Below are 25,483 nucleotides of genomic sequence, written 5' to 3' on the forward strand. Positions count from 1 at the left end.
GGGCCGCGGGGGCCTCTGACTGGGCGGCGGGAGGCGGCGGGCCGGACCATGGGGAACGGAGCCGTCCGCAGCCGCCGGAGCCGGGAGCCCTGCCCGAGCCGGAACAGCGTCCCCTGCTGAGCCCCGAGCGCCGGGTGAGAGGAGGGCGCGCGCGGCTCCTCGCCCAGGGCCCTGAGATTCCAGACCCGGTCCCGCAAGGGGCATCCCGAGCGCGGCCCCGAGATCCCAGCCCAGACCCGGTGAGAGGCGCTGGCGGCCAGACCCCGGCTTGCCTTCACCCGCCCCACCCCCATCCCTCCGTTCCCCTCCTGGGCTCCTCCGCCCGCCCCCGGCCAGCCTTCCTCATTGTCCTCGCCCGCCCCGGCCTCGTGGCGCCAGGAGGCGCTCCATTCGCGTTTCCCCTTGGCCTTTGCCTCGGCCCGCGCCCTCCATCCACTCCTCCCAATCCACACCCCCCACCCCAAGCTCCACACCCACCCGGTTTCTGCTGCCTCCCCCATTCCCGGTGCCACGTGTTCAGCCACCCAGCCCCGCCCAGACGCGCCCCTCAGCCTGACCGCCAGGCTGACCCAGAGCCCCTGCCCTGAGGGAGGGGTGGGATGTTTGCACGTGGGTCTGGGTGTGAGCTGCCCGGGAGCCTGGATGTATGGCTAAGTCCGGAAGCGGTGGCTTTGTTTGTGAGTGTGGACTCCGTGTGTAGTGCCACCCGGGTGTATCTGTGACTCTATATGTAGTTCTCTGTCGGAGTGTGAGTGACTGTAACTGAGGCCCGGGTGTCCGTGTCAGTGAGTGAGGCTCCCCCTGCTCTCTGAAGCACTAGCAGAAGTGGTTGCTGCTCTGTGGAAGCCACAGCTGGAGTCATCGCCCAGGCAAAACCCCTTCCTGCCATACCCAGTGCTGTGTTCCCTCTCCAGGGCCCAAGCATCCCCTGTTCTGGGAATCAGAAACAGCTGTGCTAGGCAGGTCCCAGGGCCTTTGTCCCAGTTCCAAGGGGGCGGGCCTTGAGGTCTTGGTTGAGGGGTGTCCCCTGCCCCACCGTGTGTTTTGACCTCTAGCTCCAGTGGGAAGGCATCCCATAAACGTCCTGTGCCTATTTGGGCTCCCTGCATGCTGAGGGCCACTTCCCTGCCTGGTCCCAGTTGTCTTGGCCTGTTTGCTTCTGGGACCTGAATGACCAAACCACTTTCCACACAGCTCCTGGAAGGACTAAATGAAGTCATGAGTGTAAAGTGCTCCTGCATGGGCGTTACTCAGTATGAGGACTCCCGGCTTCCCTGAGCCATGAGTCCTGGGTTGAGGATGCTACCCTGTGGGGTGTCTGTTCTCTGGGCACAGGTGCACCATGTGGGTAAATGTGTTTCTATGCTTAGGTACGGTACAAACCAACATGATCAGAGTTCATGTGTCTGTTCTTGGAAATACATGAGTGTGTGTGTGTGGAGTTGTGCAGAAAGTGTGTACCTGAGTGTGTGTGTGTCATTGAGTTCCAGGAAGGCAAGTGTATGTGGCTTAGTAGTGGTTGTGCCTGAGGATGTGAGAGTTCTGAATTGCCAGGGACTCTGGTTATCTGTTTGCAGGTAAAATGTGAGTTCATGAGTATGAAAGGGTGAGAGCAGGTAAATGTGAGGTGTGGGGCTGTGAGTGTGAGTAGCGGGTAAGAGGTGGGTGTGCAGCTTTGCCTGTCCTGCCCTGACCTGCTGGGTCTGTTTTCCTCCCACCCTGCTCAGGCCGGCAGCCGGATGCCCGGGCCCACTGGGCGGGCCAGCGGCCGCCTGCGGGATGAGCAGACTGCTGGGGGGTACGCTGGAGCGCGTGTGCAAGGCTGTGCTCCTTCTCTGCCTGCTGCACTTTCTCGTGGCGGTCATCCTCTACTTTGACGTCTACACCCAGCACCTGGCCTTCTTCAGCCGCTTCAGTGCCCGCGGCCCTGCCCGTACCCTCCACCCAGCTGCCAGCAGCAGCAGCAACTGCTCCCGGCCCAACGCCACTGCCCCCAGCTCGGGGCTCCCTGAGGTCCCCAGTGCCCAGCCTGGTCCCACGGCTTCTGTGCCTCCACCTTGTCCTGACTTGCCACCCGGTCTTGGTGAGCCTGGAAGACAGGGCCCGCCTATGTCGGGGAAGAGGGCCTTACTGGTTTGACTGGGGGAATGGAGTCTGGACCCATGGGGGTATTAAGGGCCCAAGTCAGTTCTAAGAGGGCTATTCTTGGGCTATTCTTGGGGCCCAAGTCAGGTCTAAGAGGGCTATTCTTGAGGTTCAGGCTGAGGGGAGGGGCTGGTGTCCTTGGATTCTGGCAAGACCCTGATTTCTAACACTGTCCTGCCTGCAGTGGGCCGGCTGCTGATCGAGTTCACCTCACCCATGCCTCTGGAGCGGGTGCAGAGGGAGAACCCAGGCGTGCTCCTGGGCGGCCGTTATACACCACCCGACTGCACCCCAGCCCAGACGGTGGCAGTCATCATTCCCTTTAGACACCGGGAGCACCACCTACGCTACTGGCTCCACTACCTTCACCCCATCTTGAGACGGCAGCGGCTACGCTATGGCGTCTATGTCATCAACCAGGTGTGCTGTCTGCATGGTCCCTCTCGGGGCACTAGCCACCAAGGAACCCACATGCACCTGTGGGTGTGTCTGCTCAGAGGGGGGTGTGGGGTCCCATGTGCCCGTTGGTGTGTATGTGGGTTGGGCCATTTGTGGCTCCTTGTCTGCCCATGGTCACGTGAGTGTACATGGATGGTGTGGGGTGCACACCAATGCTTGTGTGCACAGGAATGCTTGTGTGCATGTGTGAGGGGTGTGTGTGTATGTGAATTTTGACATACACACTGATGGGTGTGTGCATATAGCCTCAGAAGGGGTGGGCCCCACTGACTACCCATGTCACTGCTTACCCCACCCTGTGGCGATACAAGCCTAGGGTATGCTGATTAGGAAGAGGTGTTGAGGATGAGGGTTACAGAACCTTTCAGCCAGGTGCTGGCCACAGCTGAGCCCCCTGGTGGGCCTGGCTAGAGCTGGCCACTGGGTCCCAGAGAAGATCTGAAACAGGCCTTCTCTGGCATAAGACCTCCTAGACTTGGACATGGATCCCTGCAGGTTCCAGCAAGATGGTGTGTGAGTGGTTGGAGCAGGGAGTTATGGGAGCACAGAGGGCCCTGGTTCAACTATGGGCTGGGAAGCAGTTGTTGAAGCGGGTCTTGAGGAGCGAACAGGCATCAGGGACTGGAGGAGGCAAGCTTTCTAGGCAAAGAATATATGGAAGACCCAGGGCCCGGCAAGAGAACTGGCCTCACTTGTTCAGGAGCTGTTGGCTGGGGTGTCGGGTCCAACATGTGGGCTGGGTAGCAAACAGGCTGGAGGAGTTGGTGGTGGCCAAGCTAAGAAGGGTCTTCGGAGATATGCTAGCCACTGAAGTCCAGCCTGAAGGTGGCTGGGCACCATTGTAAGACTATAAGGAGGGAGTGACATGTACAGAAAGATTGTCCTGGCTACATGTGGTGAGTGGATGGGAGGGAAAGATTAGAGGCAGGGTGACCAGTTAAGGAGCGATGACGGTGCCCAGGAAAGAGGTGGCGACTTTGTGGATGAGGATGAGTAGAGCAGTGGTCATGGGGCTGAAGGGGGAAACATTACGCAAGAGGTAGAGAGTGAGAAAAGCACAACGTCAAGACAGCGCAGGGTTTCGGCTGTGGCTGTGTGCTGTGGGAATGGCTGTGCCTACGAGTGAGATGGGGACACAGGAGCTGGGCCAGGTCTGGGGGAGTGTGACTCTGAATCCTCTCTTGCGTGTGATGAGCTTGAGTGCCTGTGGGAAGTACAGGAGGCATGGTTAGCAGGCAGTTAGACAAATGAGTCTGGACTGAGGATAGAGTCTGTGATGAAGACAGGGATCTGGGAGCCAGGATGTAGATGGTCCCAGAAACCAACAATGTCCCACCTGCCCAGGGAGTGAGGGACATGAGAATAGAAAGCCAGCACTGAAGGAATGAGTGGAGAAGGAGGCTGTTACAGAGGCTGAGAGGATTGGCCAGAAGGGTCGGAGGAGACCCAGGAGAGTGTGGTATCCCGGAAGCCCAGCAGTCAGTCAGGAAGGAAACATGGCAGCTGCATGAACACTGTGGGGGAGTGAGGAGGGATGTGGACCAAGATGCGTCCAGTGGATTTAGCAACAAGGTGGGCCCAGCGAGAGCCATTTCAGGGGCATGATGGGGGCGGAAGCAGATTGCAGTGGGTTGAAGAAGGAATCGGATTTGACGAAATGGAAATAACCAATTGGAGACAACTCTTAAAAAAAATTTCTGCCAAGAAGGGAAGGCAAAAGGTAGGGTGATAACTGGAGGGAGGTTTTGGTTGGGTTTTTTTGTGGGGTTTTTCTGCCCCAGATGGGAGGGAATTTGATATGTTTATGAGCCATGTGAGAAAAACCTAGGGCTCCTGGCTGGTGAGACAGGTCAGAGAAGTACTGGTGGGCTGGAGAAAATGGACCAGCCCCCCGAGGGCTGGTGAAGAGCAGGTGCAGGAGAGGGAGGGAAGAGAGCAGGGGCCTGGGCAGGTTGGAATTCCAAAGCGGAGCACCTCCTGCCCAATCAGGCTCAGGCTTAGCTGGTGGAGTGGAGTGTCTGCTGTCTGCTTTTATTCCAGAAGAGCCCACTAGCAGACCCCTTTTCCAGGTGCCTTTCTGGCTCTAGCCTGGGTGGGTTGGGACAGGAGCTAAGGGTCACCTCCTCCCATTGAATGCTTCCTGCTCTGTCAAGAATTTTGTGCTTAGGCCTGAACGGCCAGGATCCCTGCAGCTCCATTTCTCAGGAAATCCCAGCCTCACTGGGCCATGACTCCTTGTAGGCCTCCTGCTTGCCATTTGGTTGGGGAGACAATAAAATGGGTCTAGTCCAGTCCTGTCCTGTACTCAGAGGCTGCTCAGGGAGTTAGACATAGTTCCACAGGAGCTAGAGGTGGGCAGGTGCCTGAAGCCCAGTGGCTCAGTTTCTATGTCTTCTGCATCTTAGATACTGGTCTTTTGGGACATTTGTTGTTTGTCTCACTTCATGACTGTATACTCAATGGGGATAGGAACCAGGGCTGCTCGTCTCTAGAATCCCTACTGGCACAAAGGAGAGGACCACAGAATGTGGCTGAATGAGCAATGAGGTTAGAGCCCCCATAGAACTCTTTAAATGGATATTGGCATCAGTGAGGTCCTAGGAAGGAAGGAGCAAGTATACTAGGGCAGGCAGGTTTGGTCAGGGAAGCCTTTCTAGTGAGTTTGACAAGCAAAGAAGAGCATTCCAGGCAGCGGGTACTGATAACCCCAAGGCCTGGAGGCAAGAAAGTGTCTGGCATATTCTGGGGCTGAAGAATGTAGTGTAGCTAGGCCTTAGGATCTGAGGGCAGTGGCCAGAAAGAAAACTGGAACCAAGTCATGAAAGGCCTTTGAATGGCAGATCCAGGATAAGAAGCTGGACTGGAACCTGAGAGTCTGGAGGAGTCATGTAAGGATGGGGGCCCTGGGTAGACCCCCAGGGACTGTTCTAGAGAGTAGTAAAGTGGCAGGTGCTTGCTGGTCACGGGCCCAGAGCTGACCTTCCCCCTCTCCCCACTCTCAGCATGGTGAAGACACCTTCAACCGGGCCAAGCTGCTCAACGTGGGCTTCCTAGAGGCATTGAAGGAGGATGCTGCCTATGACTGCTTCATCTTCAGCGACGTGGACCTGATCCCCATGGATGACCGCAATCTATACCGCTGCGGTGACCAGCCCCGCCACTTTGCCATTGCCATGGACAAATTCGGCTTCCGGTAAGGGCTCTCTTAGCTAGACCCAGACCTCCCTGCCTCCACCACACCCAGGCCCTCACTCCCAGTCCCAGTGCCCCTCTGGCTCCTGGCTCCTGGCCCAGACCCCTCTGACTAGACTGTATCCACCCCTGTTCCCCTGTCCCCCTAGTTCCACATTCTTCTCCCATCCCATCTTTGGTCTTTCATCTTGAGTCCTCTAGGACCCTCACTGACTCCTGTTTTCCCATGCCATAGGCTGCCCTATGCTGGCTACTTTGGAGGCGTGTCAGGCCTGAGTAAGGCCCAGTTTCTGAGAATCAATGGCTTCCCCAACGAGTACTGGGGCTGGGGTGGTGAGGATGATGACATCTTCAACAGGTGAGTAGGGATAGGGTGGGGAGTAGACTGGTGGATGAGGGTGTGAGGTACAGACTGGGTGGGGCTCCTTGTGGGGCTCCTTTCTCTTCCTGGTTCCTACCATAGTCCCTCTGTCCCCATCCTCAGGATCTCCCTGACTGGGATGAAGATCTCACGCCCAGACATCCGAATAGGCCGCTACCGCATGATCAAGCATGACCGGGACAAGCATAATGAGCCCAACCCTCAGAGGTGACCCACCAGCACCCCTTTCCCCAAGGGCTCTAACCCCTTACTCTGCAGAGGTGACTTCCTGGTATTCCTGGTATCCTCAACTCTTGATCCTAAGTTTCTCAATCTCTGACCCTCTAGAGGTGGCCTCCAGGCATCCTTGAGCTCTGAGAGGTGACTCTCAATGCCACTGGTCCCCAGAGGTGACTTCCAGCACCCTAGTCCATGTCCCCCAACCCCCAGCTTGACTTCAGCCCCAGGTATCTATCACTCACTCCTGGCCTGATTCCTAGAGGTGACTAGAATCTAAAGTCAGGGCTTAAATTGTCACCTCACTTATGTACCTCATGTGACCCTTGCTTCTACTAGCCTGCCAGAACTGATAGGACAAGAGATAGTGGACACTGGGCACAGCTCCTGGGGACCTAACAAAAGTATCCTGAGCAGCATGGGGTGGGGTAGGTTGAGGAAAGACAGTGCCTACCCTCAGAGTGGAGAAGGGTCACTTAGAAGATAGCCACGTTTGGTGTCTGGTACTGACTGGGAGAAGATCTAAAGGGTATGAAACATTGACAAGGGCTTCTTGGGATTCCTGAAGCTTCTCTGTGACTTGTGCCAAATATTCTAGAGACAGGGACCCACAGCAGTCATGCTCAATTCTTGCTCTCTCTCATGAAGCTCAATCAAGGCAGGGGACTCAAGTCATGGAGACAAACGGTTAATAGCATAAGGTGACCAGGGCAAGGTGCTGTCCTAGCAGAAGAGGGAGTGGTGGACGCCTTCTTGGAGGAGGTGATAATAAACTGGAGTTTGAAAAGAGTCATTTAACAAGTATTTGTCTCATACCTACCTTGGGCTGTTCATCAGGCTAGTGGAGAAGGCCAGTTTATAAATGAAATCATGTTTGTAAGTTTGGAATGTGAACATGCATGGTATATACTGAGAGTCTTAAACTATTTGGTTTTAAGACCTCTGGGGAAGAGTGGTGATGGAGGAGTCAATGCTGAGTATTAGGGGTCTTGAATAACTTTTGTCTCAGAGAGATTGAAAAGTCATGGAAGAGCCTTTTTTTTTTTTTTTTTTGAGTTGGAGTCTCACTCACTCAGTGCAGTGGCACGCTCATGGCCACCGGAGCCTCGACCTGCTGGGCTCCGGCGATCCTTCCGCCTCAGCCTTCCAAGTAGCTGGAACTACAGGCGTGTGCCACCATGCCTGGCTAATTTTCCACATTCTTCCCCCATTTATGTTGCCCAGGCTAGTCTCAAACCCGTGGGCTCAGGCAATCCTCTCGCCTCGGATGCCCAAAGTGCTGGGATTACAGGTGTGAGCCAGTGCACCCAACTCATGGAAGGGCTTTATCCAGGGAGAGGCAGGATCGTACTTGAGTTTGGAACTTGAGGAAGGTGGAGGGCTAGCCTAGCTGCTGGGTGGAGTGGGAGAGGAAGTCATCCAAGCCAAAGGGGCATGCTGGGATAAGGATCAGGAGTGGGGTGCTGTGTCCCCAGCTTGAACAGTAGGGTTTTTCTGCTCTGAACCCAGGGTATAAAAATGAGGGAGAGGGATTGCAGCATTGATGTGGGGTTGATGTTTGGCAGAAGTGTGAGGCACTGGGAAGTCCAGGGAGCCTATGAAAAGGAGATTCAGATAGAAACTATGGTCAGCCTGGGTGCAGTGGCTCACGACTGTAATCCCAGCACTTTGGGAAGCCAAGGCGGAAGTGTCACTTGAGCCCAAGAGTTCAAGACCTGCATAGGCAGCATAGCAAGACCCCATCTCTACAAAATAATAAGAAAATTAGCTGGGCATGGTGGTGCTTGCCTGTAGTTCCAGCTGTTCTAGAGGCTGAGACAGGAGGATTGCTTGAGCACAGGAGATCAAGGCTATGATTGTGGCACTGCACTCTAGTCTGGGTGACAGAGCAAGACCATGACTTTAAAAACAAAACAAAATGAAAAACCATGGTCATCAGGGAAGGGATGACAGACTGGAAAGGAGGGGCTTTAGGGCATTTGAGGGAAAGTGCTCCATACTCAGTGGCTCAGGAGAGGGATCTGAGCTGAGCCCAGAAGAACTGAGAGGATCAAAACAGTTGGGGTAAGGGTGGGAGTGGAGCTTTACAAGTACATGCCAGGAGCCTTGGTCCTGTTTCAGGAATAGCTTGCTGGGTGCCGTGATCAACTAGTGATGGTCTGTCTGCCTTGGGTGTGCAAATGGCAAGGTAGCAAGAAATTTCTGGCTTAAGGAACCCTGTGGATCATGGTTCTGTCTACATAGTTGTTTTTGCTTCTAGTCCAGGAGTTCTAGATTCTGCTTTTCCTCATCCTACATATCCAAACCATCAGGATATCATATCAATGCCACCCCCTAGAACATATTTGAGCCTACTCACTTTCCCCCTTTACTGCCTTTATACCAGTCTGACCTCTGGAACCCTACCTGGGCTGCTACAGTGACCTCTAAGTCATTTCCCTCCTTTTTCCTTGCCCATCTATGGTTCATAGCCCACCCCCACATTGGGTTAAAAATCCCTCAGTGCCTTCTTACTCACAGAATAAAATATGAATTGCTTGCTCTGACTTACAGAGCCCTGCCCATATACAGTATACTCTAGCCTCAGAGCTAACCTTACTCCCAGTTTAGGGTCAGCTAAACTGGCCTACCTGCTGGGTGGAGCGGGAGTGGGAGCATTGACCTTGAGATACACAATATTAAAACAATTTGCAGCTCATCCACCACAGACACTGGCCCCTACCCTCTGTTTCACAGGCCATAACTATAGCTTTAATTAGACAAGAGACTGGTTTCAGTCATTTACTCCTGATGAGACCACTGTCCTTGGACTGGTTCTGGCCAGTTTACAGAGGTGGCGTGTACTCTGACCTTTGTCTGGAGTGCTCGTCCCCCGACCCTCAGCTCAGTGTCACGTACATGTCTCCCTTAGCATTCTGATGCCTCCCCTAGAGAAGCTGCTTGCCCTGAGAGGAAGGACCCTGTGTTTCCTGGCCATGGGTGTAGCCCTGGTGCTTAGAGCGCAGCCTGGCACATGGGGGTGTTCAGTAAGTGAAGGAGTCACTAAAGCATGAACAGAGAAGATGGCACAGGCTTGGGGAGTAAGGATGATGCATTTGATGCAGAACACATTGCATTTGAAGTACCTGTGGGATGCCTCATACCTGGGTCTCAGGCTTGGAAGGAAGGTCTGAGTGCAGAGATTTGTGAGGGTGTCACAACTGTGTTTTCTGGCTGAAGGTGTTGAGATCTCTGTTTTGAGGGCAAATGCAAGAGCAAAAGGGCTCCTGCCAAGTCACCTCTGGAAGGACCCAGGATGGCTTAAGCCTTAGCCCTGAGATCTCATATTGGGTTTGGTGTTTTTTGTTTTGTTTTGTTTTTGGATTAGAAAATATAGTTTATTTAATAGTAAATTAGAGAGAGAAAGCGAAAGAGAAGGTTCACATCCCCAAGATAGGGAAGGAGGCCAAAACCAGGAAACAGGGCCTGACCATAGCTCAAAGAGCACATGGCCACACCATGGCTTAGCAAGGCAGTGGCAGTGGCAATGATCTAGCAATGACCATGTTTGGTGTTGTTAACTTAAAAATCACAAGCAGGCAGGCACTTCAAGGGAAAAAGGGATAAGACAGGAATTTAAGTTGAATGGGTTGATCAACAGGTTACAGGAGAAGCTTATGAATATTCATGAAGGCAATCCTGATGCATGCTTATTGAGCAAACATGCATGTTACATACCATCCATATTTAAATGTATTACAGTTAAAGCACTATATATCAAAAGGTCTTTTCAGGACGCAGATGCTCAAGTGCACAGCCTCTATAAACCACCCAGATCCAGTCCGTGGTTGGTGGTTATCAGGAGTGAATTACTGAAATCAGTCTCTTGGCCAATCAAAGCTATAGTTATGCTTGGTGGAACAGAGGGTAGGGGTCAGTGTCTAGCAGTGGATGAGCTGCAAATTGTTTTAATAATTGGATATCTCAAGGCCAATGCTTGTTTAGCTGCTAGTGAAAAAGAAAAACCTTGTGGCAGTTAGAACAGAGATTTTTGTTGTTGTTGTTTTTGAGTTGGAGTCTCTGTCGCCCAGACTGGAGTGCAGTGGCACACTCCCAGCCACCGCAGCCTCGACCTGCTGGGCTCTGGTGATCCTTCTGCCTCAGCCTTCCAAGTAGTCAGAACTACAGGCGCACGCTACCACACCGGCTAATTTTTGATTTATTGTAGAGATGAGGTCTTGCCAAGTTGCCTGGGTGGGTCTCGAATCCGCAGGCTCAGGCAATCCACTCATCTCAGCCTCCCAAAGTGCTGGAATTACAGGCTGAGCCACCAAGCCTCACCTAGAACAGAGTTTATTCTTTAAAGTGTAGGGTTATGACTTAACCCTTGCCTGGTATGGCCCTAGGTCCTGTTTATGATTTGGTATCTTATTGCCACAGAAAGTCCATCAGTCTTTCTGTATTTTGACATTAATGCTGGTTAGTTGTGTCTCAATCACAAAGGGGTGGGAGTATAACAAGGCATGTCTAACCTTCCCATCATGACCAAGGATTCAGTTTTTAAGGTTTATTTGGGGTCCCCTTGTCTAAGAGGGAGGTCTGTTGAGGGTCTTAGGATTTTACTTTTAGTTGACAGTGGTTGGCCCTGATCCAGACTATTTCCATCCTATCTAGGTTTACCAAGATTCAAAACACGAAGCTGACCATGAAGCGAGATGGCATCGGATCAGTGCGGTACCAGGTCTTAGAAGTGTCTCGGCAACCACTCTTCACCAACATCACAGTGGACATTGGGCGGCCCCCATCATGGCCTCCTCGAGGCTGACACTAATGGACAAAGGCTCTCTGTGCCGAGGATTGCCTGCCAGAGGACTGACCTACAGCCTGGCTGGCAGCTGCTCTGTGGGGGATCCCCAGGACTTTGGGCTTTGTTTTCTGAGGGTCTTCAATAGGCCCCCAGCTACACCTGAAAGTTTCAGAACCCACTTTGGGGGACTTCCTGCCTGGGCAGGACCCTCAAGTGTGGCCCTCACTCCTGCCCCACTCCCCCCAGGCCAGACCCAGTCACTGGCAGGGTCGGGCCAGCCCCTGCACTGCCTCGCGGAGTGGCTAGGTCACTCCACCTCTCTGTGCCTCAGTTTCCCCCCCTTGAGTCCCCTAGGGCCTGGAAGGGTGGGAGGTATGACTAGGGGGCAGTGTCTCTTCCAGGGGGAATTCTCAGATCTGGGGAACCCCCTTGTTCCCAGGGGAGGGGAAACCTTTTTCATTCAACATTGTAGGGGGCAAGCCTTGGTGTGCCCCCTGCTGAGGAGCAGCCCCAGTAGGGGACCAGAAGGGGTGCTGTGTCCTGCCTGGGATCTTGGAGTTGGCCTTTGCATGGGGGAGCAGGTGAGGCTTGGATCAGTCAGTCTGGTTCCCGCCTCCCTGTCTCAGAGAGGAAGCAGAAGCCCCAGGGCCGGCTCGTGTTTGTACATTGCACAGAAACTTGTGTGGGTGCTTTAGTAAAAAACGTGAATGGAGCAGCCCCCCTGTCTGTTTGGGGATGGGGATCTGAGTCCCTGAACCTAATTACCCTGAGTGTGTTGTAGTGGAAGAACACCTGGCCCAATATGTAAACCTGGCTCTCTAAGCACCGCCACTCCCTAGACTTCCACAGGCCCTGGGAAAAAAGTTCACCCTGCCGCTGCTCCAGGCCAGTCGAGGCAAGAAGTAATAAACCTAGTGGGCACAGATTTCTCAGTTCTTATGCTTCCCCGAGGCCTAAAGGTGCCCAGGAACAAGCCCCAGGTGCTTGGGTCAGAGCTCTGGCTGGTTCCCACTCCCAAGCACTGCCCGCCCCCGCGGCGAGGCCGGACTCCCAGCCCGCGCGCGGGACCTCCTGGGGGCGGGGCCTGGGGTCGCGGCGCGGTTTCCCGGGTGACGGCCGCGCGGAAGAGGTGGGGCTAGAGCCCTGGTTCCCATGCCCGGCTCCTGGGGCCGTGGCCTGGAACCGCGGCCTCCGAGCGTCTGAGAAGCGAGGCAGAAAAAAGCAGGAGAGACGGGCGGCTCCGGATGGGTCATTCCTGCCGTGAGGACCGGCGGCACAACGCGGGGGGGGCGCGGGGGCGTGGCCCGGCGACCGGCGCTCTGGCCGTAGGTCCGGCGTTCCGACCGGTTGCCGCATAGGTCAGAGCGGGGGACTGCGGCGCGGGCGGGCCATGGCCCAGGACGGCCCGTCGCTGTGGGAGCTGGTGGAGGAGCACGTTCCGCTCCAGGAGCGGCCCGAAGTGAAGAGGTTTCTGGGGGAGGCGGCGGTGGACCTGAGCCTGGAGCTGCGGGCGGAGGTGGGGAGTGGGAAGGTGGGCCACGTCCCAGGCTCCTGCCCCGCGTCCTGAGTGATTTCCCACCTCCTCCGGGTCCTGGCCCTGCCCAGTAACTCCCGATCTCGAGTCTCACAGTCCGACCTCGTCGACTCCGCCCCACCCCCTCCTCCCAGCCCTTTCCCGACTCCCGTCACCTGCCTCCACAGTCGCAATGTGCCCCAGCTCTCCTTGCAGGTGGCCATGCTACAGACGCTACTCCGAGAGGCTCGATCCTCCCAAGCACCCAGCTCACGCCCCACCTCTGACCCCTCCTCGCTTCTGGCACCACCTCCCTTTCTACGGGACCTCGTGCGCCAGGAACTCCAGCAGCTGCTCAGGGGTCTCCACCACAAGGCCATCTGCGAGGGCAGGTGGGAGCCTCATGCCTGGGCCCCTTCCCTAGCCATTAGGTGGGCTAGCCCTGCCCCTGACAACGAGCTAGGGTCACCTTCCCTGTGGTTTCCGGAAAGGAGGCTCTCGACTTCCTTCATGTGCACCTTCTGCAGGGACCAGGCCCAGGCTTGGGTCCAGTATAGCCCCAGGGTCCTGCGCTTTGCCTTGGAAGAGCCCAGATGTGATTTGCCAGAACAGGAGAGAGTCCAGATGAGAGCTGGTGAGCCCAGGTAAAGTGGTGGCAGGAGAGGAGGGATCTGCCCCTGCTTGCAGAGGGCCCCAGTCAGGTGGAGGATTCCACCTGGCTTCATGGAGGAGCTTCCAGTCAGGCTGGACACTTTTACAGCTGTTAATACTTGTGATAGAGATCAGCACCTGAGGGCTCCAGAAACCCAGAGGAGACATCTGCACAGGCAAGGCTTCTTGAAGAAAGTGACTGATTTGATCTGGGTATTGTATGAGGAGCAGTTTCCTAGCAGATGAAAGAGAGCTTTCGAGCTTTGCAGGAAAAGGGAGGCAAGGAGGCCATGTCCTGCAGGCAGTTGTTCCTCATGCTTGGAGAACAGGAGCAAGAACCAGGCTAGAAAGACAAGGAGGGCAGCAAATGGTATTTACAGCTGGGACTGAATGACATAAATGTGAGAAGTGGACTTATTCTAATCCTTGCCCAGCCCTAGGAGGTGGGCTCCATTTTGCATGTGAAGAAACTAAAGCTCAGAGGATAAGCGATTTGCCCGAGGCCACACACAGTGAAGGGTGACAGAGCGCATTTGCAAACCCAGGCTCCCAAACCATTTCTCTTTGCACTATATTATGTGCCTTCTTAAGAAAGGCCACACAATTGTCCAGAAGTGGTGTTTGTGTCCTGAAGGCCTGGGGTGAGCAACATGGGAGAGTGATGTTGACTTCATCTGTCAGCAGCAGTCACAGGGACCTCAGCATCATCAGGGACCAACTGAACGTGTCCAACATTGACCAGGTTGCAAGACGCCTGAGGTGAGGCCCAGAGGCACCTGAGTATAGGTGGGGGAGTGGAGACAGGACAGGAGACAGGGATGGATCCTGGGGTGCTGGGACCGAGAAAAAGGAGAGCTTGTACCTGGCAGGGAGACCCATGTGTGTAAGGCTGCGAGGTGGAAGGAGTGGTTGCTGCAGAGCTGGTGAGGTTGCTCCCAGGAAATAGCTAAGTCCGGATGCTCGCAGGGGCCATGTCCATAAGACACTTATCCTGACATGAGGGTAGCCACGGAGCGGTTTTAAGCAGGGAAGGGATATGACGTGGGGGAAGATGGGGGCAGGAAGGGTCACAGGCCCGGTACAGTAACACAGAAGAGAAGATGGTGCTGCTGGGGTGGGAGAGGAGCAAGGAGACTGGCGAGGGCCGGAAGTCTGTGCCGGGGCAGCCCCCAGGCAGCAGAGGGCCTTGTGGGCTGAGAAAGGAGGGGCTGGAGGGGACTGGGACGCCTGGTGAGGTTGGAGGTTAGGGCCGCATGGCAGGCTCAGCTGAGACGTGGGCCTGCGGCCCTGGTTCTGGCTGCCGTGCTCCCTCATGTCCCAGGGGCCTCCTGGAGGAGGAGTGTTGCAGCTTGGAGAGGGAGATCACCATCCTGCAGGTGAGCTGCAGCCCTGGGCCTTCCCCCAGAACCTCACCGCTGGGCGCAGACACACACACTTTTCACCTGGGTGTATGAGACCCATGTATGTGTGTGTCAGTACAGATATGTGTGAATCCTGTCTTCTCATGTGTGCACACTGTGTGTGTGAAATACTAAAACTGCAGATTCCAGGATCCTGGTTGGGCCCTTGGGTCCAGGCTCAGCAGTTTTAGATTAACCAGCTGGATTGGCCCCAGGTCTATTGCCTCCTTCCTTTACCCAAGTCTGGGTGCAGGCCCAGCCACTATCTCGCTAAACTCAGCAGTGCTGGTGTTCCTTTGGATGGCTGCCCTCATGATGGTTGGGTTGAGGGGGCTGCATGGGCTTGATCCTGGGACCTGAGGAGTCCTGGCCTCGGTATCCTGCCCTGCCTTAAGGCTGAGCACTGACCCAGCTCTCCTGCAGCGCTCCCTGGCAAAGGAATATATGCAGCCTTGCCACCCCTCCGAGGCAACCCTGAAGCCCACCCTGGCAGGTGAGGACCCTTAGCAAGCCCGAGAACCCCAGCCCTGCACTTGTGCATACCCTAGAAGAGTTGGGCACTGAGTCTCAGCTGTACCTCTCCTTCAGAGCTGAAGGAACAGAAGAAGGCCATGGAGCAGGAGCTGCAGGCATCTCTGGGGCCTTCCTGTGTGTCTCCCAAGCACAGGTAACCAAAGCAGGAAGACGCCGGGTAGGGTCGGCTGAAGGGTTGGGTCATCATTCTCACAGTGACTCCTTCCTATCCAGGCAGCTGCCCTTGGGATCCTCCACTCAGGGCCTCAGACCCTTTCCCTGCCTCCACGGGGCTGCTGGCTTTTGGACCACACCTCTGCAATGCCGCCCACCTGCACCTCCTTTAGGGCGCTGCCCCCGACCTCCAGGCCAGGTCACCACCCGTCGCTGGGGACGGCAGCTTCAGTGCAGCCCCAGGGAAGGGCCATCTTCCACATCAATGTCCAGTGTGGCTCCCTGGGCCGGAACCTAAAGGTCTGGTCACAAAGCAGGTTTCTGCTTCTGCCAGAACCGGCCACATCTGCTGCCGCCTCTCACCTGCAGTGGCCCAGCTGACTTCAGATCTGGTCTTGGTGAGCCCTCACTAGGACCCCAAGGCAGTTCGCCTGTCCAGCCCTTGTTTCACCCCCTTGCCAGGTCCCTGGTATCTGGAGCTGAGTGGCCAGGCATCTGTCTCAATCGTCAGAGCCTTTGGCCTTTCTCCTCTCAGGCCTCCACAAAGGCCTGGCAGACAGAGGTCCCATTCCAGCCCTGACTCTTGTCCCTTGGGGGACTCAGACAAAGCACAGCAGCAGCTCAGAGACAGGAATAGAAATTTCATTAAAATCTATGGACTTTAAAATCCTAGTGGTGCATGGATGGCAGGGGTGGGCGGCGCACCGTTATTGCTACAGAGGATTAGAGGCGGCTTGGCCGGGACTGTCACTGCACAGAGAATGGACAGACACTGCGGGACTTGAGAGAAGGAACTCTGGCTCCAGAGAGGGGTTGGGGACACGCGGGCTGGGGCCATTTGGCACGTGAACAGGGACAGCACGTTTGGAAAGACTGGACCTTTAGCCTGGTGGAGGGAGGACAGGGGGGTTGTCGTGCAGGGTCCCCCTTCCCCAGGGTTCTGGGCTCAAACCTCCTATGGAGCAGCTCCCACCCCTGTTCCCCAGACACGAGTGCTTTGGGCAGGCTGCTGGGTCACGGACCTCTGCTGGCTGGGCCTGACAGCCAGGGCTGGAAAGAGGGGCAGAGACCCCAGAGCAACAAGTGAGGTGCAAGCAGGCCTGGAAGACAGATTGGTCCCGACACTGGGGGCGAGGGCGTGGCAACCACAGATAATACAATTCTTACAAAAATAATTACACAGATAAACAGGGCTGGGCAGTACAGCCTGACAAGTAACACTGCACAGCCCCCTAGCCCCTCACCCTGCCCCCAGGTAGGTAGATCCAGATTTGCCTGGGCAGAGGCTAGGGTCTGCTCTGAGGGTAGGAACACTGGTCACAGGGCTGGAGGCCCAAGGAGGGAAACGGCTGGGGGCCCACCCAGAACTGGCAGCTCAGGGCAGAGTGTGAGGGCATCAGAGGCTGCGTAAAGCCACACAAGCCACTGGGGACCTGGCCTGAGACCCCTCCAAAGTGCTTTGAGCCCCCTAGCAACCCTCCCCTTTCGCCCCCACCCCCAGCTGCCATCTTGACATCCAAAGGACGTGTAAACACTGGGGACACGAGCACGAATGACCGCATTAGCAGTAGTGGCCAAGGTGACAGCAGCCGTCCTGGCCAGGGCATGGCAGGGGGCAGGCGGTGACACCTGTCCACTGCCTCCCCAGTCTCTGTGGTGGGAGCACGGGGTGGGGATGGGGCCACTCCCCTGGAAGCTGTGCTCATATCCGGGAGTCCTGGAGACGGCTGGAGCCGTTACTGCCCACGATGGGGATCTGGGCCTTGTCCGGGTGCAGTGGCTGGACCTCGAACCCATCTTCAGGAGAAGGGGCTATGGTGGGGGCATAGCGCCCAGTTCGGTGCTCCAGGAGGGCAGGGCCCCAGTCTCTGCTTGGCTTTGTGGCATTTTTCAAACGCTGCACAAGAGGTAGGCACATGGGGGCAGGGTGCATCAGAAGGGAGCCCTTGAGGCCCATCCATCACCCCTTCCCGTTTCACCTGCTGCCCAGCCTGCTCCCAGCCCTCACCTGGAGGAGGGTGTCCCCTTCTGTGCGGCAGAGCTGGAACAGGGCGTAGAATGGAATGCAGAGGACGGAGGACAGAGCCATGAGGAAGCCAATGGCCACAGCCCAGCCTGGGTACTGGTAATGGTTGTAGGTGATTGGCCGGTACTGGATCACCGTGAAGACCAGAATAAACTACAAGGGGCGGAGTGGGAGTGGGCGTGAGGCCCGCCCAGAGCCTCTCCCAGACCCTGGGTATCTCTCCTTTCGGCACCCCTCCCTCTCCTGTTTCCCAGACCAGAAAGGCATTGTGGGTAGGGCAGAGGCAACTGCCAACATCTGGGCAATGGAAGAAGTGAGCAGAACCAAAGGTCCGGGCCACGGTGAGCAAGAAGGCACCCCGGAAGGGGAGAGCTCTGCCTTCGCAACAGTCCTGCGCTGGCCAGGGAACGGGCAAGCTGCTGCTGCCTTTGGAAGTCAGTTCTGTCCAAAGACTGGCGATCTTGTTGCCGACTGAAGTAAGGCCAAATCACTGGCCCTTCGGCCCTCACCTTGCAGCAGGACCTCAGCTTGTTTTGCTGGCCACAGCACCCCTGCCTCAACCTTTCCATTCCACCCAGCATCACATACCCTCTCTTCATCTATCCTAGGGATCATCCTCTGTCAAACCCTACACCAATGCCCCGTCCTTCAAGAAGCCACCCCAGATTTCCCGTGTCCTTCTAAAAGGCCTCTCATGGGCATCTTCCATCTGCTTCCTTAGAGTTACTTTGTCTAATGTTTCCCATAGCCCTGGGAGCTCCTGGGATTGCATCAGCTCTGGGTCTCCAGTGCACAGGCCAGCGCTCAGCACAGTCTCGTGTGTTCATTTGATTTGTGCAGAGAGGTGGTGGGGGGAGAGATGGGGAGAGGGTAGGGTGAAGCCCTGCCTGTTTGTGGCTGTAGAGACAGTGACATTCAGCCTGGGGAGACTCCGAAGGCTAGAAATGTGTTCAGGCCGCACTTGCTCTGGGGAGCCTCTGTGGAAAGAGATGAGCATGATGGGAGATAAAGCTTGTGCCAGCCAGCAACATAAGAGGCAGGGCCACCCAGAGGGCAGCTTGCCAGAAGAGCTCAGCATCCTCCTCCCGGACCTTCGGCAGCTCCCGGAGCTCAGGCTCCTCCGGCATTTCTTGTGACCAAATTCTAGAATGCAAAACCTGCATCATATCAGGGGACACCCTCTTGGGCCGCTGCACACAGTGGGAGCTTATAACAAGTTTCCGGAATGGAACTGATCCCCATCTATGTGTGGACAGATCCCTTATTGGAGCTGACGGAAAGGTGGAGTTTGTCAAAAAGAGCTTCTCAGAAACATAAAGGAAAGTTGCCAAGGAAGGCATGACAGCTTAGAAACATGCGTCTACAGAGCCTAGAGTCCTCCCCTTAAGGAGACCCCAGCCTGGCTTCCTGGGCTCAGAGAGGGCACTGTCCACTTCGCCTTGACCTCATGGAGACACCAGATCCAGGCCGAGGCGGCCCCTGCAGGTTCTTGTGCCTGTCTCCTTGCTGCCTTCTGCTCTTGGCAGGTGCCCAGGTCTCCCCCCTGGACAGTGGTCTGATCTGAGTGCCAGAAGCACCCTCCCTCTTCCGCACCCCCAGCTGTGGCAGCTGACCTCACCTTGGGCCACAGCCCCCAAGGACACGGCGCTAGTGGTTGTGCTCGCCTTCCCCGGCCTCCTTGGCCTCCCACTACTGACAGGAGACTTCCGCTCCTCCTGTTTCAAAGCTGGGCCAGTGGCCAGAACTGGTGTCTGTGCCAGGCTTGGGAATGTCCCACATCCCATGTGGTGGAGTCCTTGGCTCCCCATGGGCCTTTTATTCAGAAACACGCGCCACAGTGCAAGTCTGGTGCTGGGACCCCTGTGGCACTGAGGAATTGAACATGACAGGAGTATGACTCGGGACGTTGCCCTTGCCACGGGGTCAGCCCTCACACTGCCACTCAGAGGTGGCCCTGCCTCTTCTCTGTGGAGTGACCCGTTCTCTCCCGGCTTCCCACCCTGAGTAGAAAGGAGCCAGCTCATATGGTTTTAGCCCAGGGACTGTTCATCTCTCCTGCAGGAGTGCTTCTAGTGTAGCACTGGGCACACATGCAGCCTCTGAATTGTACTACCCAATCTGAATTGTGGCTCTGCCTCTTATTAGTGACTTATCGCTGTGTCTCAGTTTCCTCATCTGTAAAATGGGAATGACAATTGCTCCTTGGAGAGTTGTATTAAAGTTACATATGAAAAGGGTGCAGAAGTGCCTGGTTTCTTGCCATGGTGTAGTCCTTAGTTCAGCTCCCTGATGGGAGTTTCCCAGCTGTTGAATATTCATGAAACCAGGAACTCCCCCTCCCAAGCCAGCCCACTTCACTGCCAGGCGGGCTTGCCCTCAATTCCCCCAATGCAGAGTTGGCATTTGGCTCCTACGGTTTGCAACTTACAGGTCCTGGGGCTGCTTGTGGAACACCCACACATTCCCACCACACACACAGCCAAGCCCCTTGGGCACCTCCTCTATGAAAGATGGGAGATGAGATCAGCGAGGCAGACAGAGGCTGACACTGATATCAATATTGACTCCTGAGGGCCCTGAGGGGATGCCAGGTGGGAGCACCAGGAGGGGGAACTGACTCACTCGAGCTGCTGCCAGCCGCTCTCTCCTTCCAAGCCTGGGCAATGTCTTCAGTCAAATACAGGCTCAGCACTCCTTTCCCAGCCCCAGGCCAGGGCCTGGGTGGCGCTGGGTCTCCATACACCTATCTGACTCTATCTGACCTCCCTCGGCCTCCCAGTGACCCGAGCTGTGGGTGTGGAGCGCTGGCCAGATGGACAGGCTCCAGCTCTCCCTCCACTGGTTTCCAGGACAAGGGCACTTGGCCAAGGGGCTTCAGGGGAAGGGAGGGATTGGCCAAGAAACTCACGAAAATGATAGCGGGAGAGACAAAGCGCCAGCAGATCTGAAAGAAGAGGGGTGGTGGGAACCCCAGCATCATCTGGATGTCCTGGAAGTAGCTCCGGTGCCCTGGAGAGAGGGGAGGTCAGCAGGCCGGCAGGACAGAGTGGGCAGGCCAGGGGCGGGGACGCCCCAGAAGCTCAGGCACTTACCGTAAATGTACATGATGGACACACACATGATGCAGGAGATGACCACCAACGAGAAGCTGGCTGCGTAGTTGTCCATCAGCAGCAGCCAATAGATGCCTGCCTGTGGGCCAGCGGGCAGCTGAGCTGGGGCACCTGTGGCCTGGGCTCCCCCGCTGTTCCCCACATACCCCAGCAACTCCAGCCTGGCCTTGCCCTTGCCCGGTTCTTACCTGGCTGGTGAGAGGGATGCCCAGCAAAAAGCCAGCTACCGCCACGGCCAAGGTCACGTAGGTCTTTTTCTGCAGGATCCACTCATTCCCAACCTCATCCACAATGGCCGTGACCAGTGTCTCCAGGAGGCAGAACTACAGGATATGGCCATCAGCGCAGGGGCCTGACATTTGTCCCCATCCCAAGCCTCTGGTCCATGTCCCACACCTCGTACCTGAGTGCCCAGCCCCAGTAAGATGAGCATGAAGAAGAAGAGCAGGGACCACAGCGGGGAGATGGGAAGAAGCGTGAGGGCCTCGGGGTAAGCCACGAAGGCCAGGCCAGGGCCGTGGTCGGCTACGCGGGACACGTCCACACCCAGGTGATTGGCCATGAAGCCGAGGATGGAGAAGATGACGAAGCCAGCATAGACGCTGGTGGCACAGTTGGTGATGCTGATGATGACACTGTCCCTGAGGGGGAAGAAAACAGAGACAGAGTTCAGGAGACACAGCTTGCTTCCCTACCCCCAGTTAGGGCCTAGAGAAGGCACAGGAAAAAGCTCCAGGAACAAAGGCAGCCCCGAACTCCTTTTCTGGTCTGCTTGGGCTTTTTAAGTGAGCCTGAGGCTTTTGAGTCCTCACAGACTTCTAGGACATCATTGTCCCCATCCCTCTTATCTCTTCTCCCCATTCTCCAGTGACTCGATCCAGACCCAGTGTTCCCATGTCTGCAGGGTCATGAGCGGAGGGGGTCCTCGTGGGCCCAGGGGCTGCACTGGGGCCGTCGTCAGGCTGCAGAGAAGGCAGGGAACAGGGCAGCTCAGGGCGCGGGGGCAGCTCACCGGTAACAGTTGTTGTGGAACTTGTTGTAGGAAGCCATGGTGATGAGCCCTCCCCACGCACAGCCCAACGAATAGAAGATCTGGGAGGCGGCATCCCCCCACACCTGCAGGGAGGGAAGGGGTGGTAGGGAGGGAAGGGGTGGTAGGCAGGCAGGCACCTCCCTGGCCCCTGCCCGTCCCCCTTCAGGCTCCCCTCCACATCCCACCTTGGCCTCCAGGATCTTGTCCCACTGTGGGGTCACATAGTACATGATGCCTGTGAAGGCTCCTTCCAGGGTCACTCCGCGGACAAACAGGATGGTCAGCACCACATAGGGGAACGTGGCCGTGAAGTACACCACCTGTGTGCAAAATGGGCTCCATGGACTCCTCTGGGTGCTTTCCCACCCGGGATGCCCCCTCTCCAGCCACCTAATCACTGCTGGCCCACTGGTCCCTCTTGCCCTCCCATGTCCCTCCCATGACCCCCTCCTCAGCCTCCCCTCAACACACACACACACACACACACACACACACACACTCTCACACACACACAACACACACACCAGGTAGGGGAGCAGGGTCTTTCTGGGAGGGCACAGACCCTGCTGGGGGAGGGGTACTTGCTTTCCCTGAAGACTTGACCCCTCGGATGAGGCAGAGGAAGACGACCACCCAGGAGACACCAAGGCAGCCGAGGAGAGGCAGCCGCACCTCCCCAAAGTTCCCAATGTCGTCAGACAGCTTCAGCACGTAGAGCCTGGGGAAGGGGAGACTCTGCCATTGAGGGCCAGCCCCCGCTGCCTGGCAACATATTCCCAAGGCTCAGGACCCAGCCTGACCGTGCCCTCCTTTGTCATGAAGTTCCCACAGTCAGCTGATGTGAGAGGTGAGCCACTGCAGGGCCCAGCCCCAGCTGGCCCAGCCCTCTGCCTGCTGCAGTCCTGGGGGAACCGGACACAAGTTCACTGCTCTGCAGCCTCTCCCAGGACCCTCAGAGGTCTCCTTGTCTCTGGTCGGGCCTAGCCCGGGCCCTTACTTGTATATTCCTCCAGTCAGGAATACCCTTTCCTCATCCTATCAGGTGTCACCTCCTCCAAGAAGCCTTCTGGGAGCATTTTCCCCATATTAATCTGCTCTGTCTCCAACAAACCAAGAGAGCAGTAGATTGTTGAATGAAGACTTTGGGTGGCTCCATCGGGTGCCCTACCCTATGCCAGCTGTGTTCTTTCCATCAACTGAACACTTATGCACCAGGCCCTGTGCTGGGTGCTGGGCGTATAGACCTGTAGGAGGCATCTTCTCACTCTTGGGGACAAGGGTAGGGAAAAGCAGACAAACTGCTCTGGGTGGGAAGGACTAGGGCAGGGATGAGTACAGGGAGCTGCAGGCACCGCCAGGAGGTGTGTCACAGACCCAAGGGGACAGGCATGGGTGGAAGGCTTCCCAGAAGAGGTGAGGCTGGAGCTGTGGTTTGAGGAATGGGGAGGAGATGGCGAAAGAGGAGTGGAAGAGTGTGCCAGGTTGAGGGAACCGCAGGCAGCAGGGCGGGGGTCAGGAGACAGCACGGCCCAGCCTGGGCAAGTCAGGTAGCTCAGTAAGGCTGGAACAGAAGGGGAAGGGAAGAGAGAAGGCAGAGGGGTAGGAAGGGAGCAGAGCCCAAGGAGCTGTCAAGTCAAGGCTGAGATGTCTGAACTTATCCTGCAGGCCATGAGAAGGCTCTGAAGGGTTTCTGCGAGAGCACGCCGAGAGTCTCTCCTTGACTCAAAGCTTTGCGATGGCTCCCATCTCTCACTGTGGAAAAGCTGAAAACCATACGAAGTCCTACACAACCCACTGTCCCCTCCCCTGCCATTTCCTCCTACTCGCCTCCTTGGTTACTGCTCCAGCAGCACCGGTCTCCTTATTGTCCCTTAAACGTGCCAGACACGCCCCACTCCAGGACCTTTGCACATGCGTTCCCTCTGACTATAATGCTTTTTCCCCAGATACCCACATGCACATGTGAGCGTGCGACCCGTGCGGTCAAGTAGGGCCCTGAGCTTGGAAGGGTCTTGGGTTTGGTCTGATGCTCTACTGTTACCATCTTGAAATTCTTAATACATTCAAACGGGGCCCCCATATTTTCACTTTGAACCGGGCCCCACAAGCTAGGCTTGTCCACACAGCTCCCTCCTTTCTCACTTCCTCAGGTGTCCTCTTCTCAAAATGGCAGCCCCCGCCCCAGCCAGGTCCCCCTCCCCGCCTGGGCTATATCTCCCTCCACAGCACATATATCCTTCTCTCAGACTATGTTTCACCTATTTCTTCTGTTTGTCATCTGTATCACCCACTGCCTGGCACAGAGAGGTGCTCAGCATTTGTTGAATGAATGAATGAATGAATATTGTGGTAAATGGATTGAGGTGAAAGGAGGAGACTCTCAGGGAAGCCAGTTGTGCAGGCTAGAAATGATGCACAAGAAACAAGCTCTTGAGCCTCAGTTTCCTCATTGGTAAAATGAGGACAATAATACCAGCTTGAAGATAATTCGTAGACAAATGGAGGTGAAATACAGGCTGCCCTCCCTTCTGTCCCTTCCTACGGCTAGGATCCTTCAGCATAGTTCCTATTTGTAGACTGTCCTCTGGTATTCTTAGCTAGTCTCGTTTTTTATTTTTATTTTAAACAAATTAATTCTCAGACCTCATGGCAACATTTTTTAATCTATCCTGATGAGATGTTACCCGGGACCTTCACAGGACAATGTTGCCAGGCCCGGGATTTGGTGTGTGGGCTTGGCGGCCTCCTCTTAGTTACCCTTCACACTATGGCCTGCAGATGGCGCTGTCCAACACCTCCCCCTCCTGCCCAACTCTCCAGCGGGAGATGGTTCATTCATCAGGATCAGTCAAAGCCAGGCCCAGGCTAGACCCTCCTCAGGGTCTTAGTTGATGGGGAAGCCAATAGACAAAGGGATGGATGAGAAGTTCAGGAGCTGAGGGAGCACTGAGGAGAGGTTCCTGGTCCCCTCCAGCAGTGCTTCCCAGCCTTTTTTCTGTCATGGCACACATAGAAAAAAATGTTTGTTGACTCATTGAGGTGAACAGACAAGGCCACTCACAGCTAAAGGCACTGGGCTGCCCACACCCTGTCCAACAGGGCACTCCGATCCAAGCACTCAGTGCTGGGAAACTCTGTCCTTCAAAATAGCCACGAGGTCCTTCTACAGTTACTAATCAGGGCTACTTCACCTCAAGTTTCAGCATTCAAAGTAAATAAATCATTTCTTGTTTATTTGATTTTTTTATTTGTCGAAACAGGAACTTGCTATATTGCTTAGGCTGGTCTCGAATTCCTGGCCTCAGGTGATCTTCCCAAGGCATTGGGATCACAGGGGTGAGCCACCATGCCCAGCAAATTTTTTATCTAAAGAATTTTTAAAACTTTGTCTAATTATACATGCTAAAGAGACCGTGTGCTTTTTTTGAGTCAGGGTCTCACTCTGTCATCCAGGCTGGAATGCCGTGGTGTAACCACGGCTCACGACAGCCTCGAACTCCAGGGCTCAAGCTATTCTCCCACCTCAGCCTCCCAAGTAGTGGGGAACACAGGTGTGCACTATTACATCCAGTTAATCTTTTTTTTTTTTTTTTTTTAGTCAGTCTTATTTTGTTGGCCAGGCTGAAGTGGAGTGGCACAATTACGACTCACTGCAGCCTCAATCTCCTAGACTCAGGTGAACCTTTTCCCTCAGCCTCCTGAGTAGCTGGGACTACAGGTTTGCACCACCATGCCCAGCTAATTTTTCGATTTTTTTTTGTAGAAACAAGACTTCACTATGTTGCCTAGGCTGGTCTCAAACTCTTGGGTTCAATCAATCCTCCTGTCTCAGTCTCCCAAAGTGCTGGGATTACAGGTGTGAGCCACCATACCTAGCCTT

The 25,483-nt window shown here is 55.6% G+C and overlaps 3 protein-coding genes across 17 annotated transcripts in view; 2 read left to right on the plus strand and 1 right to left on the minus strand.

The window, feature by feature from the left end:
• On the plus strand, positions 1-12,105 carry B4GALT2 (beta-1,4-galactosyltransferase 2). 3 transcript variants are annotated; one of them, XM_008058416.2, is made up of 7 exons: positions 1-134; positions 1,728-2,083; positions 2,330-2,565; positions 5,607-5,797; positions 6,032-6,154; positions 6,281-6,385; positions 11,048-12,105. In XM_008058416.2, exons 2-7 carry the CDS (start codon positions 1,780-1,782, stop codon positions 11,196-11,198), a joined length of 1,110 nt encoding a protein of 369 aa, XP_008056607.1. In that variant the 5' UTR covers positions 1-134; positions 1,728-1,779; the 3' UTR covers positions 11,199-12,105. The 3 variants fall into 3 exon arrangements, with proteins under 3 accessions (XP_008056607.1, XP_021568203.1, XP_021568202.1); XM_021712528.1 differs by having other exon boundaries at positions 51-239; XM_021712527.1 differs by lacking the exon at positions 1-134 and adding an exon at positions 572-677.
• Positions 12,106-12,538: 433 nt separating this feature from the next.
• On the plus strand, positions 12,539-16,098 carry CCDC24 (coiled-coil domain containing 24). 3 transcript variants are annotated; one of them, XM_021712530.1, is made up of 8 exons: positions 12,539-12,696; positions 12,910-13,124; positions 13,221-13,337; positions 14,029-14,103; positions 14,666-14,720; positions 15,168-15,237; positions 15,333-15,411; positions 15,492-16,098. In XM_021712530.1, exons 1-8 carry the CDS (start codon positions 12,571-12,573, stop codon positions 15,727-15,729), a joined length of 975 nt encoding a protein of 324 aa, XP_021568205.1. In that variant the 5' UTR covers positions 12,539-12,570; the 3' UTR covers positions 15,730-16,098. The 3 variants fall into 3 exon arrangements, with proteins under 3 accessions (XP_021568205.1, XP_008056609.1, XP_021568206.1); XM_008058418.1 differs by having other exon boundaries at positions 12,910-13,085; positions 14,026-14,103; XM_021712531.1 differs by lacking the exon at positions 12,910-13,124.
• Positions 16,058-25,483, minus strand: part of SLC6A9 (solute carrier family 6 member 9) — a 36,031-nt gene continuing 26,605 nt past the window's right edge. For 10 of the 11 annotated variants that reach the window (XM_021712519.1, XM_021712523.1, XM_021712520.1 and 7 more), the window contains 9 exons: positions 22,189-22,321; positions 21,789-21,923; positions 21,583-21,686; positions 20,974-21,211; positions 20,759-20,893; positions 20,550-20,649; positions 20,366-20,466; positions 17,440-17,610; positions 16,058-17,328 (listed from right to left, as the gene is read on the minus strand). In XM_021712519.1, coding sequence (XP_021568194.1) covers positions 17,134-17,328; positions 17,440-17,610; positions 20,366-20,466; positions 20,550-20,649; positions 20,759-20,893; positions 20,974-21,211; positions 21,583-21,686; positions 21,789-21,923; positions 22,189-22,321 — 1,312 coding nt within the window. In that variant the 3' untranslated portion in view covers positions 16,058-17,133. The remainder of the gene's footprint in view (positions 17,329-17,439; positions 17,611-20,365; positions 20,467-20,549; positions 20,650-20,758; positions 20,894-20,973; positions 21,212-21,582; positions 21,687-21,788; positions 21,924-22,188; positions 22,322-25,483) is intronic. The other variant, XM_021712524.1, reaches the window with a different exon arrangement.

This window comes from Carlito syrichta, unplaced genomic scaffold, assembly GCF_000164805.1.
Source record: "Carlito syrichta isolate Samal-C Ts95f unplaced genomic scaffold, Tarsius_syrichta-2.0.1 Scaffold303334, whole genome shotgun sequence".
Lineage (NCBI taxonomy): Eukaryota > Metazoa > Chordata > Mammalia > Primates > Tarsiidae > Carlito > Carlito syrichta.

Bases quoted from the DNA above. Each gene is read 5' to 3' on its own strand.
- B4GALT2 (XM_008058416.2), top strand. From the start codon at position 1,780: ATGAGCAGACTGCTGGGGGGTACGCTGGAGCGCGTGTGCAAGGCTGTG. The intron at 2,084-2,329 runs GTGAGCCTGGAA...TCCTGCCTGCAG, and splicing joins TGACTTGCCACCCGGTCTTG to TGGGCCGGCTGCTGATCGAG. The intron at 2,566-5,606 runs GTGTGCTGTCTG...CCCCACTCTCAG, and splicing joins GCGTCTATGTCATCAACCAG to CATGGTGAAGACACCTTCAA.
- CCDC24 (XM_021712530.1), top strand. From the start codon at position 12,571: ATGGCCCAGGACGGCCCGTCGCTGTGGGAGCTGGTGGAGGAGCACGTT. The intron at 13,125-13,220 runs GTGGGCTAGCCC...CACCTTCTGCAG, and splicing joins GCCCCTTCCCTAGCCATTAG to GGACCAGGCCCAGGCTTGGG. The intron at 14,104-14,665 runs GTGAGGCCCAGA...CTCATGTCCCAG, and splicing joins CAGGTTGCAAGACGCCTGAG to GGGCCTCCTGGAGGAGGAGT.